Source organism: Chrysochloris asiatica, unplaced genomic scaffold (assembly GCF_000296735.1).
Source record: "Chrysochloris asiatica unplaced genomic scaffold, ChrAsi1.0 scaffold00160, whole genome shotgun sequence".
Classification (NCBI taxonomy): Eukaryota; Metazoa; Chordata; class Mammalia; order Afrosoricida; family Chrysochloridae; genus Chrysochloris; species Chrysochloris asiatica.
The window spans coordinates 7,744,247-7,761,642 of NW_006408678.1; the positions used below are offsets into that span (position 1 = coordinate 7,744,247).

The 17,396-nt window shown below is 36.6% G+C and overlaps 1 protein-coding gene across 1 annotated transcript in view; it reads left to right on the plus strand.

Annotated features, from left to right (window-relative positions):
- The window catches only part of UHRF1BP1L (UHRF1 binding protein 1-like), a 114,868-nt gene that overhangs the window by 69,211 nt on the left and 28,261 nt on the right, over positions 1–17,396 (plus strand). Inside the window, exons 10-12 of the mRNA XM_006871116.1 lie at positions 3,953–4,135; positions 5,362–5,480; positions 9,269–9,410. Of these exons, the coding sequence (XP_006871178.1) occupies positions 3,953–4,135; positions 5,362–5,480; positions 9,269–9,410 (444 nt within the window). The remainder of the gene's footprint in view (positions 1–3,952; positions 4,136–5,361; positions 5,481–9,268; positions 9,411–17,396) is intronic.

Sequence of the window (17,396 nt, forward strand, 5' to 3'; positions counted from 1 at the left end):
ACGTTTATATTCTTTTGGAAGGTTCATTCAATAGAGTGGCTTGCTAAGAGATCCACTGGGCTGATTAAATTCAAGATAGAGGGGAATTACAAAGGGGAAACTAAAAAAAAAAAAATTGTGTGTGTGTAAATTGATTGAAGGTTTACAGAACAGATTATCAATTATCAGTCCCGCATTCAGTAATTATACACTTCATGTCATTAACATGATTTCAGTTTATTTCCTGTACCAGCAGTTATCAGTATTTACCTCTATTCACTTTCTTTTCCTCCCCCCCCACACCTGCCCTGTAACCATCATAGAATGTGTTTCATTTATCAAGAAAATCTTTTCTACATTTTTACAACAGTGGTTTAATGCAGTATTTGTCCTTTTCTGATTGACTAATTTCACACCACTTAAGGTTCTTCTTGTTCATCCACGTTTAGTGTTCTGCAGGGTCTTCATTGTTTTTCAATATTTTGTGATCCTCCCATGTGTATATGTACCAAAGTTTATTTACCCATTTTTCTGCTGATGGGAATTTAGTCTGTCTCCATCTTTTTGCTATTGTATTCACAATATAATATTCTATTCAGTGCAGCAAAGAAGAACATGGGTGTGCATATATGTAGTTATGTCACAGTTCTTATTTCTTATATATCAGGTAGAGGGATTGCTGGGTCATACAGTATTTCTATTTCCAACTTTTTGAGAAGGTACCATACAGTTTTCCACAGTGGTAGCACCATTTTACAGTCCCACCAGCCGTGGAGGAGGGTTGTAGTGTCTCTATACCCCCACCAGCATTTGTTGCCTAAAAGAAAATGTTTTACAACTTTACTATTAATGCTGGTGTAAGATGATATTTCATTGTTGGTTTGATTTGCATCTGTAATTGCTAATGATTCTTTGTATATATGTTGGCCACCTGACTGTCTACTTTGGTGAAGTGTCCAATTACTCTGCCCACTTTTTAACTGGATTATTTGCCCTCTTGTTGCAACGTTGAAGTGTTTTATAAATTTTGGAGAGGAGTCCTTGTCTGATATGTTGTTGTCAAACATTTTCCCCAGTCTGTGGGTTCTCTTTTCGCTCTTTTGGTGAAATCCTGTCATGCACATAAGTATCTAATTTTTAGGAGGTACCAGTCATCATTTTGTCTTCTGTTTGTGTGTTTTCAGTGATGTTTGATAGTATATTTATGCCATGTATCAGAGTTCCTAAGTTTATCCCAATTTTTTCATTGATGTATAGTTGTAGGTTTTGCATTTAGGTCTTTAAACATTGAGTTCATTTTTGTATATGGTATGGGTCTTGTTTAATTTTTCTGCAAATATGTTTTCAGTTTTGCCAGCTTAATTTGTTAAATAGATTACCTCTTCCCCATTTAATGCTTATGGGCCTTTGTCGAAGATCAGTTGATTGTAGGTGGATGGATTTACCAATGGCTTGTAATTTTTTTATTAATCCTTTCAAAGAACCAACTTCTTGTCCTGTTGATTCTTTCTGTTTCTCTATTTTCTATTTCATTTATTTCTTTTCTTCTGTTGGCCATAGGTTTGCTTTGCTGCTGTCTTTCTAATTGTTTAGTTACGGTGTTAATTTTGATCTTTGCGTCTTTTTGGATGTATGCACTTAACAATAACAACATGAATTGATTGATGTCATTTTGCTGTGTGTGTGTTTTTGGTGATGCTGCTGGTTTCTTTGTTCCACATAATTTTCTGCACTGAATTAATTTTCTTTCTGGGTTTTCATTTCATTTTCTTCACTTCTGTTGTGTTAATGTCTACTAAATCTTACTTATATTGCTGTTTGTCATTTCTATGTGAAAATATATTAATTTTCTTTTGAGCTAATTCTGTATTTATTAATTTTCTTCCCCATTTAAAACAGTCTGTTTTCTCTTAAAATCTACTTGGCTTTCTTACCTTTTGGAAGTTCAGTATCTACACTATTCCCTGTTTTTGCTTTGTTTGTTAATGTTGTTAAGTGCTGTTGAGTCGATTCCGACCCATAGCAACCCTGTATAGGGTTTCCAAGGAGCAGCTGGTGTGACTTTGCAGTCTGACATATTAGCCCACAGTGCCACACCTGGACTCCACTGTGTAGCTGACTTCATTATTAGTTGATATCCCTGGTTTTCTATGTTTGGTCTTTTAGGTTTGTTTTATTTTAAATCTATATCTAGATTGCATGTTGTTTTCATGTCTGTTAATCTCAGGTTGTTTGCTGTTGCTGGTTCTCAGTCCAAAGAGCACCCTTTAGCATTTTTTGTAATGTTGGTTTGGTCATTACAAATTCCTTTAATTTCTGTTAATCAGGAATCATCCTAATTTTACCATCGTATTTGAGGGACGGCTTTGCTGGGTATGTGATTCTTGGTTGTCAGTGTTTTTCTCTCTGAGTTTTGTGTATGCCATCTCACTGCCTTCTTGTCTGCATGGGTCTCTACTGAGAACTAAGACCGTGGTCGTATTTGTAGGGAACTGTTCATTTTTCTTGAGGTGCTCTCAGGATTGGTTTTGGAAAATTTGATTATGGATATGTCTTGATAATTTCCTTTTGGGATCTGCCCTGTTTGGGATTTGTTTGGCTTCTTGTATGTTTATCTTCTCAACTTTCATGATGTTAGGGAAGATTTCTTCCAATAACTGTTCTACAGTTTTCTCTGCACTTTTTATTGTCTTTTCTTGGAATTCCAGTCATGGTGTCCCACATAATTCTTAGGCTTTCTTTGGACTTTTTCATTATTTCTTCTGATTTATCTTCTAGCATACTAGTATTGAGAGATTTATCTTCCAGGTCACTAATTAGAGCTTCCTTTACATCAAATCTACCCCTTCGCCTTTTTAGTATATCATCCATTTCTGAGATCTTAGTATTAATCTTTTGAATTTCTAATTACAGGTTTTGTATTGTTTCAAAATTTGCATTTATTTTGTCTGTTTGTTTCTCTAGTATTTTCTTGAATTCTTCTAAACTACAAAGGGCAAATTTTGATAGATTTTCTTGAAAGACACTGGGTAACAACACGGGCTTATTAGAAAGTAATTTTAAGAAAACTGAAGACCGAATTGGTGAGAAAAAGGCCAGGAAAGTTGCACAATGCATCTCTTTATTCTTTGAAGGTAGTAAGGGCTCTTCTGTGAGAATTTGTTGAGAAGCCTGACTTCAGCCAACAATCAGCATTGATCTTGCCCCTTCAGACATCTTTTTGTTTTCAGAATTTAAACAGCATTTCAGAAGTACATGAATTTGGTCTCTTGAAGATCCCAAAACTGCCATTTTGATGTGGTATAAATCAAAGAATGTAGATTTCTCGGAAAAGTTAGAGAGGCAGAAACACCACCTTCAAAAAATATATAGACCTAGATGGAGGATAGCTTTTTTACATTTTTGTTTAATTAAAGTTTCTATATGTTTATAGCACTACTTTTTAATTTAATCTGATTTTTTTTAAAGAAATGTGATCATCTTAATTTTGTGTTTTACCTTACCACTGATATCCAGTCTTGTGTTTTAGTGTTTTCTTAAATATTTGGCTAATAATCCTTTTTAGATCATTTTTATGGATAAGACTTTTGTAACTCACAGTACCATAAATCTTTTATAAAAAGATGTTTCTGTGATGGTATATTCTAGGATTCCGTCCAGCTGAGTTTTACTAGGTAGTTGAACAGTCAAGGTTGACCATTAATTCTTCTTTGAATTGATACTTTGAGTGTCACTGCACCAAGAATAGAATCTAGATAAAAACAATTGCGTTTTATACTCTTTAGCTCCTTTCTGAAGATTTTAATCATACATTCTAGAAAGATTGAAATCAGTTGTGTATGAAGACTTTAAGTTTATTAGAATATTAATGAATCCCTTGATTATGTGAGTAAATCTTTTTGGAAGCATTGTTTTAATAAAGTAAGTGAAAATGATGCTTTTTTTAGTGAAATGTGTGTTATTCATTTTACAGGAGATAGTTGTAATCATTGGATGTATTTTAGTGATGCAACCAAAACGAAAAATGGATGGGCCGACGAGTTGTTACATGAATTTGAATGCAACGTTGAAATGCTTAAACAGGCTGTGAAGGATCATAATGTAGGTTCACCTCCTAAATCCCCACCACATGCCTCTCCCCAGCACACACAAACAGGTACTTTACCTATACCAGCATTATGGCATTCCCCTGATATGTGTGTGTGTGTGTGTGTTTGTGTGTTTCATAATATATTTCTGTAAACAATGCTACTGTCTTAAAATGTTTGCACCTTTCATTCAGACAAACATAGGTTTATGGACCAATGCACTTTTAAAACTAGTATTTCCACGGCTATCAGATTGTTTCCAACTCACAGCGCCCTTATAGCACAGGGTAGAGCAGTGCATAGAGTTTCCAAATTCTATCAACATTTAAGGGTTCAGACTATTCCACCTTTTTTCTGTGGAGCAGTTGGTGGGTTCCAACTACTTATCTTTTAATTCCTAAATTATTAGGGATTAATAATATATCAGTAATATTGCCCAGGTATTAGGAATTAATAGTATATCAATAATAATGCCCAGGTAGACTATTTCAGATTTTTAAATGGGAATAATTTTTTTTACTTTTAAAATAGGGATTTCTTAAAAAAAAAAAACACAAATTTCTTGTAGGACAGTGTCTTAAATGTGCTGTATGTTTCCTATTTAAAGAAGAATCATCATCACAATGACTTATCTCCCTAAATTACTGCAAAGTGCCACTGAGAAGTTCTAACTCATCGTGACCCTATATAGGGTTTTCAGGGAGTGACTGATTGGTGGGTTTGAACTGCCAACCTTGTGATTTGCATTCCAGTGCTTATTCTGCAGTACCATACCAGGACACTCTACCTCTGTATATTGTTGTTAAAGTGCCGTTGAGTTGGTTCTGATCATAGAGATCCTATATAGGGCTTCCAAGGAGTGGCTGGTGAGTTTGAACCGCTGACCTTGTGATTCAGACTGACTTTGCAGTCTAATGCTTTATCCCACCGTACCACACCAGGACTCCTTACCTCTGTATGTTATTATTGTTGTTAAGTGCTGTCAAGTTGGTTCCGACCCGTAGCGGCCCTGTATTGGGTTTCCAAGGAGCAGCTGGTGAACTTGATCTGCTGACCTTGAGATTAAAACGGACCTTGCAGTTTAATACCACAGCATCATACCAGGACTCCGTTATTAACATTAGAACGTTTAAAAAAAATAAATTTAAATACTGTCCTTTATAATGTATTTATAATATATTATCTTGTTTGAGAAATTAGGGTTCTTCCATAGTTCTGGTAGCTGTCATAATAATAAAAGATTGACTGTTAAAATACTTTTGCAATAAACTGAAAGGATTTTTTGTTTGTACAGAGAAAGAATCAGCTCTGAAAGTATCTTCCAGAACGCCCTCAGTATTATCCCAGCAATCAAGAGCTAAGCTGATGTCTAGTTCTGTTGTGGTCAGACTTGCAGATTTTAATATATACCAGGTATGTTTTAATGTTTTCATTAAATCTTCTCATAAGCACTTTTACTATTACCTACAAGCAGATCTAATGAACTAATGCTATCCTATTATATCTTGACCTGTTCTGTAAACTGATCAGATGAGATGGGATAAAAGTTTTCAGTTCATTACTTTTTGGTTATGTGATTTATCCCATATTTTAAGAGGAAGGAACTAAAATGCCTTTTTTTGTTTTATTGTGTTGCCAAATACTAGGTCGCCATACCAAATTGTCTTCTGTAAACATAATTTTATAGCTAAGAACTCCGTGCCATTTACACTAATAGTTTTATTAAGGTTGTAATCATACAACATGATCAATGTTGACATCCTTGAAACCAAAGCCCTAGAATATGTGATTTAAATGTTACATATAATTTTAATTTAATTTTTTAGAATGAAATAAAGTATTGCAGCTGTGTGTTTTAATTTATGAATTGTTATGGGTCTGATTCTTGCCTGGCATGTGGGACACCAGGGGTCAGTGTCCAGCTAGTTGTCCTCTGGCACAGCCACCGCCTGTGGATCTGCAGAGGCTTGCATGGCACTGCGATGCTCATCAGGCTTCAGCAGAGCTTCCAGGCCGGTATGTCTGAGCTCCAGTACACAGGACAGCTTCCACAGTACAGGGTTCTCTGGCCCCAAGTTTCAGGAGAGCCAACTTTGAGAAGCTCTGATGTAATAGTTACTTTCATGTATAATCACTTCTTTTTTTGTATCCTGTATATAATGTTATATTTATAGAAGATTTAAGTCTTTTCTGTTTGTAAAATGCATTGCTTTATTTCACACGTCTATGTTGAAATATAAAGTAACCTTGTTAGTGCTATAGGATAAACACTGAACTGCTAACTTCCCTGTCTGCAGCTCAAACCCACCAGCTGCTTTGTCAGAGAAAGATTAAGTTTTCTGCTCCTATAAAGACTTACAGCCTTGGAAACCTTATAGAGGGCCACTATGAGTCGGAATCTATTTGATGACAGTGGGTTGTGGTGTTTTTTTTAGGTGTTGGAATGAATTGTTATATCTCAGAATAGTTAACAGATTGTATTTGTACATTTTTATAATTTTTTTGTCTTCAAAAAAGCAAAATAAGCGTGTTCTCTGTTAGTACCTCTTTTCTTCATAATGTTAGAGATAATGACTGTGACAGAGTTTAAAAAGAGGGTAATAAATATTGGTAAAGAAAGAATAGAACATTTTACAAAACTTAGAAATCATATGCCTAGAAATTTGACAGTCAATGAACACTTAAGAGAGATTAGTAAGAAGAGAGGGCACATGCACAAGTACACCCACACTTGCAGATAATACCCACTTGAACAGGCTTCAATGACTGCATGATCAGAGCTCAACTAGAAGATGAAAGAAGTGGAAAAAAAGAGTAATCTGATACAGTTTGATGAACTTGACCTATACCTATGGATGTGGTAGCTCAAAAGAGGGAACAAATCTTTATAACAAGGATCATTCCCACCCCCTCCTTACACAGAGTAGACAGGGATGGGTAACTTGGACAATGGCTACCCAAAATGGGGGGGCTACAAAGGCAAGAAGTGACTGGCTTACAAGCTTTCAAGAGGGAACCTAGATCCAGAGGGCGTGAAGGAAGGTAGTATCCAATCTGTTTAGGTGGGGCTGATGAAATGAAATGTGAATTGGTCTCTTGTGATATAAGAGTGAATAATTGTTATCAGGACTTATTGTTAGGGTTGGAAATATAAAGATAGACGTTTTGTAGCAAGGAGGGGAGTGATTAACTTTACAGTCTAGGAGTGGAGGTCCCTGGGACCATCGAGGGAGAAGAGCGGAGAGTGGGACCCTACCCAGAGAAGCAGTGATGCCAGAGAAGGAGGCAGAGACGATGAAGTGGAGAGATGAAGCAGCTGGGGTCTTTAGACACAGAGAGGGAGAGGGGCTGTATGCTGATGACGGGTCAGGCTTGCAGGGTATACCGTTTGGTTGGTTGATGATGCATGGAGGGGATTGTAACCATGGCAATAAAACGATATACAATAGGATGAATGTAAAACTAATGTTCTCCCATGTAGACTATCACATAATTCTCAATAAAACATTAAATAAAATGAGATATAATCTCATCCTAGCATTAATAATAACATGAAATAAAACAGAAAACAATAAATGCTGGTGAAGGTATGGCGAAACGTTGTTGTTGCTGTTAAGTGCCCTTGAATTGGTTCCAAAGGAATGACGGGTGGGTTTGAAACACCAGCCTTGTGATTAGCAATCCAGTGTTTTATCTACAGCACCACACCAGGGACACTAGTGGGATTGTAAAATGGTGTACTGTGGGAAACATGGTACTTCTTCGAAATTTTTGTCAGAGAAATATATATCCCTTTAGTTAGTATATGAAGTCCTTGTGTGGCACTGTGGGTTAATGTGCTGGACTGCAAAGTCATTTGAACTGCATGGTCAGTGGTTCAAGGTCACCAGTCGTTCCTTGGAAACCCTATAGAGAATCTCCATGGGTTGGAACCAAATCGACGGCACATAACAACAACAACAACAACTTAGTATATGTGCTAGTGAAATAAGGGCTGCGACATGAACACATCTGCACAGATCCATGTTCATCACAGCAATATTCACCATAGCAGTAAGAAGGAGACAATCTAAAAAAAAAAAAAAAAAAAAATGAGAAATTAATGAAGTGATTAATGATAACATAATCTATAAAAATTGATGGAATTCTGGCATATGATTGTTTCAGGCTAATCAAAATACATTTCACTCTTGCTTGAGTTCACAATCAAGTGAGAGGCTGACAAAAATGTCATTACTCATGAAAGCCAAAGACCGGATTGGATAGCTTAATTTGAGGATTGCAGCCAAGTGGATTCACTAATGCCTTACTTCCCTGCCATTGTCCTGGCATTACCCTGGAGGCTCCCCAATGTGTTCCTTCCATTTAGATTGCATGGAGAGGAGCAGACAGGCAGGGAGAAAGGGGACTAGGCCATGCATGCGTAGGGAAGCCCCTCCTCCCTGGGAGCTCTAGGGAGGACTAAGTGAGGAAAGATAATTCCAAAATGCTACTCAAAATGCTTTTCCCTGCGAGGAGATAATAAAACTAAGGATACAGTGACCACAGAGAGACACTCAAAATAGGAATACAAAACTGTTTATACTTACACATTCTCTTGTCATGGAATGTTTACCCCAAAGAAAGAAAATTGTAGTATTTACACAAATGTAAACACAGAATGAGGAACTCACACAGAATTCATACAGAAATGAGGGAGGAGAATCCTCCATAATCCCAAATGATGAAAGTGAGATACGTTGAAGAAACCCCACATGCACAAACATATCCGAAACAAAACAAAAATAACTAGAAGAAAATAAAATAGTGTGCTTATCCAAATTTGAGTAACTTTTTAACTGTAAAATGGAAATAAGCTGTTCTCCATTAAAATAACTCGACACTTCCCTGAGTTGAAAGGGATTTGTTTCAGTATATGCAGAGAAAAACATCTTAACTAGATAATGTTAGAAACTGACTAAAATTTATAAAAGCTATACAGATAATCAAAGGAACCTGGTGTTTCAATGGGTTAAGTGGCTACCTACAAGATCATCAGTTCAAACCCACTAGCTACTTTTGAGGTTGTTACTTGAAAATTAGTTAACTGTGAAGTAAAAATACAAGTTTGCACTGGAAAATTATTAGTAATACATCACTGTAAGTAGATTGAAAATTTTTTCAGTGTTGTTTACATTGCATACATTTTTTTTTTTTTTCAGGTCTCTACAGCAGACCAATGTCGTTCTTCCCCTAAAAGTATGATTTCCTGCAATAAAAAATCCCTGTATCTTCCACAAGAAATGTCTGCTGTCTACATAGAATTTACAGAATATTACTATCCAGATGGAAAGGATTTTCCAAGTAAGGGAAATTCCTATTTTGTTAATTTTTGTCCACTATTTATTGAGGTGTTTTGGGGTTAGTTTGTTTGTTCCCTTGCTAAGTTTAGTAAATGTGAAAAAAATAATGGAAGTCCATTGTTCCTTACTCGTGTCATTGTGCATAGTCTAGGACTCCAGGGTTATATTTTTTACCTGTTAGTTTATTTTATGTCCTTTTCCTTCACTGGATTCTGACATCTTGATGGCTCAGATCATGTTGATATTAATGATTTATTTTATCCCTGTGAGATTTGACTTATTTTATTGATAAATAAAAGAATAAATGAAAATGAGATTATTTGTAGGGTAATTTTTTTTTTCTTTAATGAAACTCCACGTATATTTCATTTTTAAATGATTAATTGAAGTTGCCCTTTAGCGGTAATGAATTTTCTGAATGGTTTTAAATGCCCAAATGTTTATTTTGGACAAGTTTTGGCATAAAAATTTTATTGAAAACACAGAATTGCATGAATTTTTATTTATAAGCTAGTTTGGCTACCCAAAATTCAAATGATTATACATTTATATCTCTGAATATTAAAGTTTGCTATTGTCTCAGTTCATTTTGAAGTTCTTTAATATGAAATTTGTTCCAATTCATGCTTTTTCATTATTTATTTTGAAAACTGTTGTTGGAAACAGGTGTTACGTTTTTGGATGGAAAAGTTTTATATCCTTTCTAAAAATGAAACTCAAGATAAAGATAGTGTGCGCATTTCTTTAATACTAACTTTTTAATAACGGGTTTTGGAATCCTGGTGTGGTACTGTAGGATAAGCACAGAACTGATACTCACAAGATTGACAGTTCAAACCACTAGCCACTCCTTGGAACCCTTTCCTTGAAACCAACTCGACGATACCTAACAATGCAAAACCATAGTAGATGTTCTTAGTTTCAGAAGATCTTTCTGATGCTAAACTACATTGTTTGCCTTTTCTTGCTAAGTAAAAAGAATGGATCCTGGAAAGTATATCAGAGAAACAGATATCCAACTATTTTATCATTGTAATCTTTGTTAGTGCCAGATTTGGGGGATCTAATCTTCATAGCTTCATGCTTTTCAGCAGTCCTTTGTATGTTTCTCTTCCTGACTAAAAAGATGATGAAGCTAAGATGGCTAAGACATTTGCTTAACATGTTACAGGGAGTAAAATGGCACAATGGAAACTTAAGCATGGGTCCTCTGAATCTAAATTTTCTCTTCTTTTCCATTATATTACACTGCCTTTCCAGGAGCACAATTCTGCTCTGCACATGTGGGTCACTGTGGCTTGGAATCAACCCAATGGCCATTAACAATAACAAAAATGTAATTGTTTTCCTTATATCATTAAACAACCAATTTTTCTTTAGAGTTAAGACTAGATTCCAAGATTTTTTACTTCTAATCTAGGCTTCTTTCTACTAGCTCTGTTAATAATTACTGAATTATCATTTCATTCTATGATCTAGTTTTTCTGAAAAATTGTAAAATTTCTTCTCAGCAGTTTAAGCCCTATCTCCAAAATCATCATTTTTTTTAATGGTTCTGAAGCTGGCATATAAGTCACTTCACTTATACCATAAATTTTTATATTATATAGCATAACATTTCTAGTTTAAAAAGCAGTGTTAATCATTGTCTGGTCACTTCTGTGAAATTTATATATATAAATATATATATGTAACCAAGTACTTAGCAACTCTTTATCTTTTAAAACATTTCCTTTACTGAGGCCTACTTATTGGATATTCTTCTTTGAAAAAAAAGAAACACCTTCTACATACATCCTCCAATTGTCTCATTAATACACTGCAAATTGAAGGGTATAAGGAAGATTAATAATATTGCAGCAGCACAAGGAGGTTAGCTGGAAGGCTGTAGTACAGATACGGATTAATGAAGCTCTGGTAGCGTAGTGGTTACAAATCGGACTGTGAACCGCAAGGTCAGCAGTTCAAAACTACCAGCTCTTCCGCGGGAGAAAGATGAGGCTTTCTACTCCCGTAAAGATTTACAGCCTTGGAAATCCTGTACAAGGTCGCTAGGAGTCGTAACCGACTCCACTGCACCTAACAACAACAACAACAACAAAATTACATTAGCAATAGCCCTGGTGCCACTGTGGAGTAAACACTGTATTTTCTAACCTCAAGATCAGCCATTCAAACCCACCATCCACTTCAAGGGAGAAAGATGAGTCTTTCTGCTCCCATAAATATTGGCAGCCTCTGAAACCACATATAGGTTTGCTATCAGTCAGAATCGACCCAATGGCATTGAGTATTGTATAAGTACAGTGATTTATTTCAGTGTAGTTAATACATTTTATGTTTTTAATGCAAGTTATTTACTGAGCTGTTTTTATTTTATTGAATCCAACTACTAATACTAAATATCTTAAAAATTTGAAACATTAACAAATCAGCTGGAGTAGAAATCCCACTGCCCAGTCAAGTTGATTTCAAGTTATAGTTGCCCTGTAAGACAGAGAACTGCCTCAAAGGGCTTCCAAGGATGTAACTCTTTACAGTATCAGACTGCGAAATCTTTCTCCCATGGAGCAATTGGTACTCTAACACTTCACCACACACTTCTGGTTAGTGGCCCAGCTCTTAACCACAGTCCCACCAGGTCCATAGATATTCATATTTTCATAACATAGTTATTGAATGCCTGCTAAAAAAGAGGTACTTGAAAAAATAGTAAATATTTTAGGCTTTGAAGGAAGGACATTTGGTCTTGGTTACAACTATTTAACTCTGCCATTATCACTTGACAGTAATCATAGACAATACATAAATGAAAAAATAGAGTTGTGTTCCAATAATGGACAATGGGAAATAAAAGAGGTACTTGAAATTTCATATTCATTTTTAAATGTCAACTCTTTTAATCTAAAACAAGTTTTGTCTTTTTGCTTAGATGTCTTAAAACTTCTCTGAGACTCTTCTTTTTGTCAGCAACAATTTAACATTTAATAAAAGAGTTACTATGAAGATATAAAGTATGAAAGCACTTTTGTGTAATTCAATTTTTCATCTCACTTCATTAAAACATATATTATGTTCTTAATTTTACAGTGGGGCATCTAGGTATTTTAGCAGTCAGAAGTTAAAGATAGATTATACATATAGGTGAATTATATACATGAAATCTCTGTTTTTCACCTGGTAGGTCTGAATTCTCTGGGAAATGTTTTTTTCTTCTGTGAAACAGGTATATTTCCCATTCAGGATTTTTTTTTAACTTTTTATTGTGAACTGAGAGGTTTATAGCTTATGATCAGTGTTATTTTCAACAACGAATACACTTTGCTTCATTACAATGGTTGCAGTTCCCTCCCTGTATCAGCGGACAACAATATTTATCTCTAGTCACTTTAACTCTTACAGTTAACCTCCCACTTGTGTGTGGCCTGCCCTGTCACCCATGTTAACATGTGTTTACTCTCTAGCTTGTGAATAATCTTCCCTCCCCTTTCCATTATAGAATCTTTCTTTTAACAAAAAAAAATCTTTTCTTAACTTTTTATAACATTGGTCTTATATAATATTTGTTCTTTTGTGATTGACTAATACTATTCGGCATAATGTCCTCCAGGTTCATCCCTGTTGTGAGGTGTTTTGCAGACTCATCCTTATTCTTTAATGTTATGTAGGAGCTCTAGTGGTATAGTGATTATGAATTGGGCTGCAAACCCCAAGGTCAGCAGTTCGAAACTACCAGCTGCTCCGCAGGAAAAAGATGAGGCTTTCTGCTCCCGTAAAGATTTACAGCCTCGAAAACCCTGAACAGGGTCGCAGTGAGTCGGAATCGACTCCACAGCACATCACTACCACCAGTATTCCATTGTATGTATGTACTGAAGTTTGTGTAAGCATTCTTCTGTTGGTGGCATTAATGCGCTCTTCATCTTTTTTGATGTGTCTCTTATAAACAGCATATTGAAGGATCCGGTTTTCTTTTCCATTCTGCTATTCTCTGTGTCTTGACTGGTGCAGTTAATTCATTTCCATTCAGTGTAGTTGTAAATAGCTATGAATTGATTATTGTCATTTTGGTCTGTGGTTTATTTGTTTTTTGTGTGTGGTGCTTGGCTTCTTTGTTCATATAATTTTCTGCACTGAGTTCATTTTCTTTTCATTTTCGCTTCTATTGTGTTAATGTTTACTAAATCTTTCTGATTTTTCCTCTCTTTTATTTTGATGTGAACTTGTATTCATTTTCTTTGAGGTTACACTGTAATTTATTAATTTAATGAATTACCCTGTAATTTATTAATAAATTACAATTATTTGTAATTTTTATATAACAATCTGTTTTATCTTGAAAGCTACTTAAAAAGTCCTTGCCATTTGGAAGTTCTGTGTGCTATTCCCTCTTTTTGCTTTATAGTTGACTTTATTGTAACTTGACTTCTCGGGTTCTCTATTTTCAGTCTGTAGGTTTGTTTTACTTTCAATGTTTCTGTTTCTGAATTGAGTTTTGGGTGGTGTTGCTGTGTTTGTCAGTGTCCGATTGTTGTCTTCTGTTACTGGTTCTCAGTTCCTTTAGTATTTTCTGTAAAGTTGGCCTGGTTATTACAAATTCCTTTAATTTCTGTTTTTCTGGAATTGTCCTAATTTTGCCCTCATATTTCAGTGACTGCTTTGCTGTGCATATGATTTTTGTTTGGAAATGTTTTTCTCTCAGAGTTTTGTTTATGTCATTCCATTGCCTTCCTTCTTGCATATTTTCTACTGAGAAGTCAGAGCTTAGTCTTACTGGTTCACTCCTCTGTAGGCAGTTTTTTTCATTTTTCCTGAGCTGCTCTCAGGATTCTTACCCTTTGTTTGATTTAGGAAAATTTGATTGATATGTCATGGTGATTTTCTTTTGGGATCTAACCTGTTTGTGGTTTGTTCAGCTTCTTGTATGCTAATCTTCGTATCTTTTATAATGCTAGGGAAAATTTCTGCTAACAATTCTTTAACAATTTTCTGTATCCTTTTTATTGTCTCTTCCTGTCTTAGAATTCTGTTCACCCATAAGTTTTACCTCTTCCTAGTGTCTCAAATAACCTTTGATGCTTCCTTAAGATTTTTTCTTACTTTTTTCTAATTGTAATCTAGCATACTAATATTGGTAGATTTATCTTCAAGCTCACAAATTCAGACTTAGTGAATCACCTACTTTGTCTTATCAATGTATCATCCATTTCTGAGGTCTTAGTATTCATCTTCTGGATTTCTAGTAGCAGGTTTGCTTTGTTTCAGAATTTGCATTTATTTTGTCTGTTCTTGTAGTGTTTTCCTGAACTCTTTTAAGTTTTTTCTGTGTTTTCCTCTTTTTCTCAGTCTTTCTGTCAATCCTTTGAAGGCACATAAATATTATTCTTTTGAATTCTTTGTCAGTTAGTTCCTCAGAATGTTTTCTGCCTCTACTTCTTAATCATTTGTTGGAGCCATTCTTTCTTCATTCGTTATGTGACCTAAAATTGTCTCCAGGATATTGTGGTGTTATGTTTTATTTGATTGATGATTGTATGCTGATGTGTTTTGGACTCTCACCAGCTGCCTTCTCTGGGTGTAGTTAACAAATGTAAGAGTGTGCACCGTTCTCCGGTCACCATTTGTGCACCTCAGTTTTGGGTAGTTTGGGCTGATGGTGGCTGATATCTAGCATTGATCATATGGTGTAGGAGGAGCTGGTCATGACTCTTGCCCAGTCGGCGAAGCTTCAGAGGGTATGGTTGTGGCTGATTATGGGTAGAGTTGCTGACTCCTTTCCTGCTGCCTGTGTGAATTTGCTCCGCCAAGCCACCTGTCACCGTAGCTGCTCACAGAAGGTCAGGATTGCTCTGTGTCTGAGTGGCCATTCCCCAGTCAGTCTCACTCTCTCTCTGTCCCTCGGGTCCCTCTGTTTCTCCTCCCAGCAAGCACTCAATCCACTTCTCTAGCATTTCCTCTGAAGTTCAGGGTTCCGGGTTTGTCGTCTGTGTCTGTTTCATTTAGTCTCTTGGATCTTTGTTGTGAACTCCTGGTGTGGTGCTGTAGGATCAGCACTGGACTGCAAACCACAGGTAGGCAGTTCAAACCCACTAGCTGCTCCTCAGAAACCCTATTTTGTTGTTGTTAAGTGCTGTCGAGTCGGTTTTGACCCATAGCAACCCTGTATAGGGTTTCTGAGGAGCAGTTGGCAAGCTTGAATTGCCGGCTTTGCAGTTCAAACTGACTGTGCTGTCCAGCGTATTAACCCACAATGCCACACCAGGACTCCCAGAAACCCTGTACAGGGTCACTATGAATCGGAACTGACTCAACAGCACTTAAAAATAACAACAAAAATCTTTGTTGTAGAAGGTCCATGTAGTGCATCTGCCTAGTGTATAATCTTGCCCCAAGTCCATCTCATTCAGTCTTATACTGAGGATATAGATATTTGGAACCTCAAGTTTTTGATGAGGAAAATTCACCATGAGCATACCCTAGATGTTGTCTCCTGTGTTCTGCAGTCTAGATAACACTCAAAATGGAAGCTCTAGGAAACCAGCTTCAGAGCTTACTTATCTCTAGGCTTCCTGCTGTAACTTTGTTTTTTTTTTACTTTTATGTGCATTTACTTTAAGTTAAATTTACTCCCGAGCCATAAGTTTTTGTTTCTTCAGTTTCTTCTGAGATATCTTTTTCTTCTGGGCAACCTCCTCTTCTGGTTTAGGAACAATTTGTTCCTTTTCAGTGAGAATCCATCTCAATGTGGCAGGGGGAGCTCATGTAGGGGTTGATCCAACCATGAGCTCTGTAAGTTCGGCTGCGCATCTTCGGAGCTTTGTTGACCTGGATATGCTCAATGACCAGAGAATCCACATCTAAACCCTTAAGTTCAGCATTAATCTCTGCATTTTTAAGCATGTGCAGCAAAAATTCAGTGCTCTTTTTGGGCCACCGACCCTGTGTCCAACCCCACTGTTTGGCCTTGGCACACCTACCAACGCCACCATTGTAATGTCGGAATGGTACACATTGCTTCTGCAAAGTGACATCTTTAAGATACTTGGTGGCTTTCCGGATATGCATACCCTTGATGGCCTGGGCAGTCTCACGGGTGTTCTTAAAATGGACCTGAAGATTTGAACCTCTGGATTTGCATGACTTTGTGGGGTTTTCTGGGTCAAGTGAGTAGCGAACCATTTTGTGGGATTACCTCGGGCCGCTTACGGGAAGAGGATGTAACTTTGTTTTGCCCTGAAAATTTGTTCTCTTGCCTGCTCAACATTTCATTTAAGAATATCTAAAAACATTTGGAGCTCTGAAGCGTAGTGCTTACGAATTGGGCTGTGAACCTCAAGGTCAGCAGTTCGAAACTACCAGCTGCTCTGCGGAAGAAAGACTAGGAGTACTGCTCTCATAGATTTACAGCTTCGGAATCCCTGTACAGGGTCGCCATGGGTCGGAATCGACTTGACAGCACTTAACAACAACAACAAAAATATTTATAGAGATACTTAGTTATTTTCATCAAGATTCTCATCTCCACTTTGTAAGGTGTAAAACACTGTACAAATGGCAATTCCATTATCATTATTAGGATGCCTGCAATACAGCAGGAAATCCTGCCTTTAAGATGTTTATATATTCCAACTGTTATCTCTCTTTATTAGCTGTGGAGTCCTGGTGTGTTACTGCAGGTTCATGCACTGAACTGCAAGGTCGGTTTGAACTGCAAAGTCAGCGGTTCAAGCTCACCAGCTGCTCCTCAGAAATCCTATACTGGGTCGCTATGAGTCGGAACCAAGTTGACGTCACTTAACAACAACAGCATTCCCATTTGTTGTTGTTTAGTGCCATTGAATCGGTTCCAAGTCATATCAACCCTGTATAGGGTTTCTGAGGAGCAGCTGATTTGGGTTTGCACCACTGACCTTTTAGTTCACAGTATACTGTTTACTCTAAAACACCATACCAGGAGTCCACTATCCCCCAGTACAGGTCATTAGCA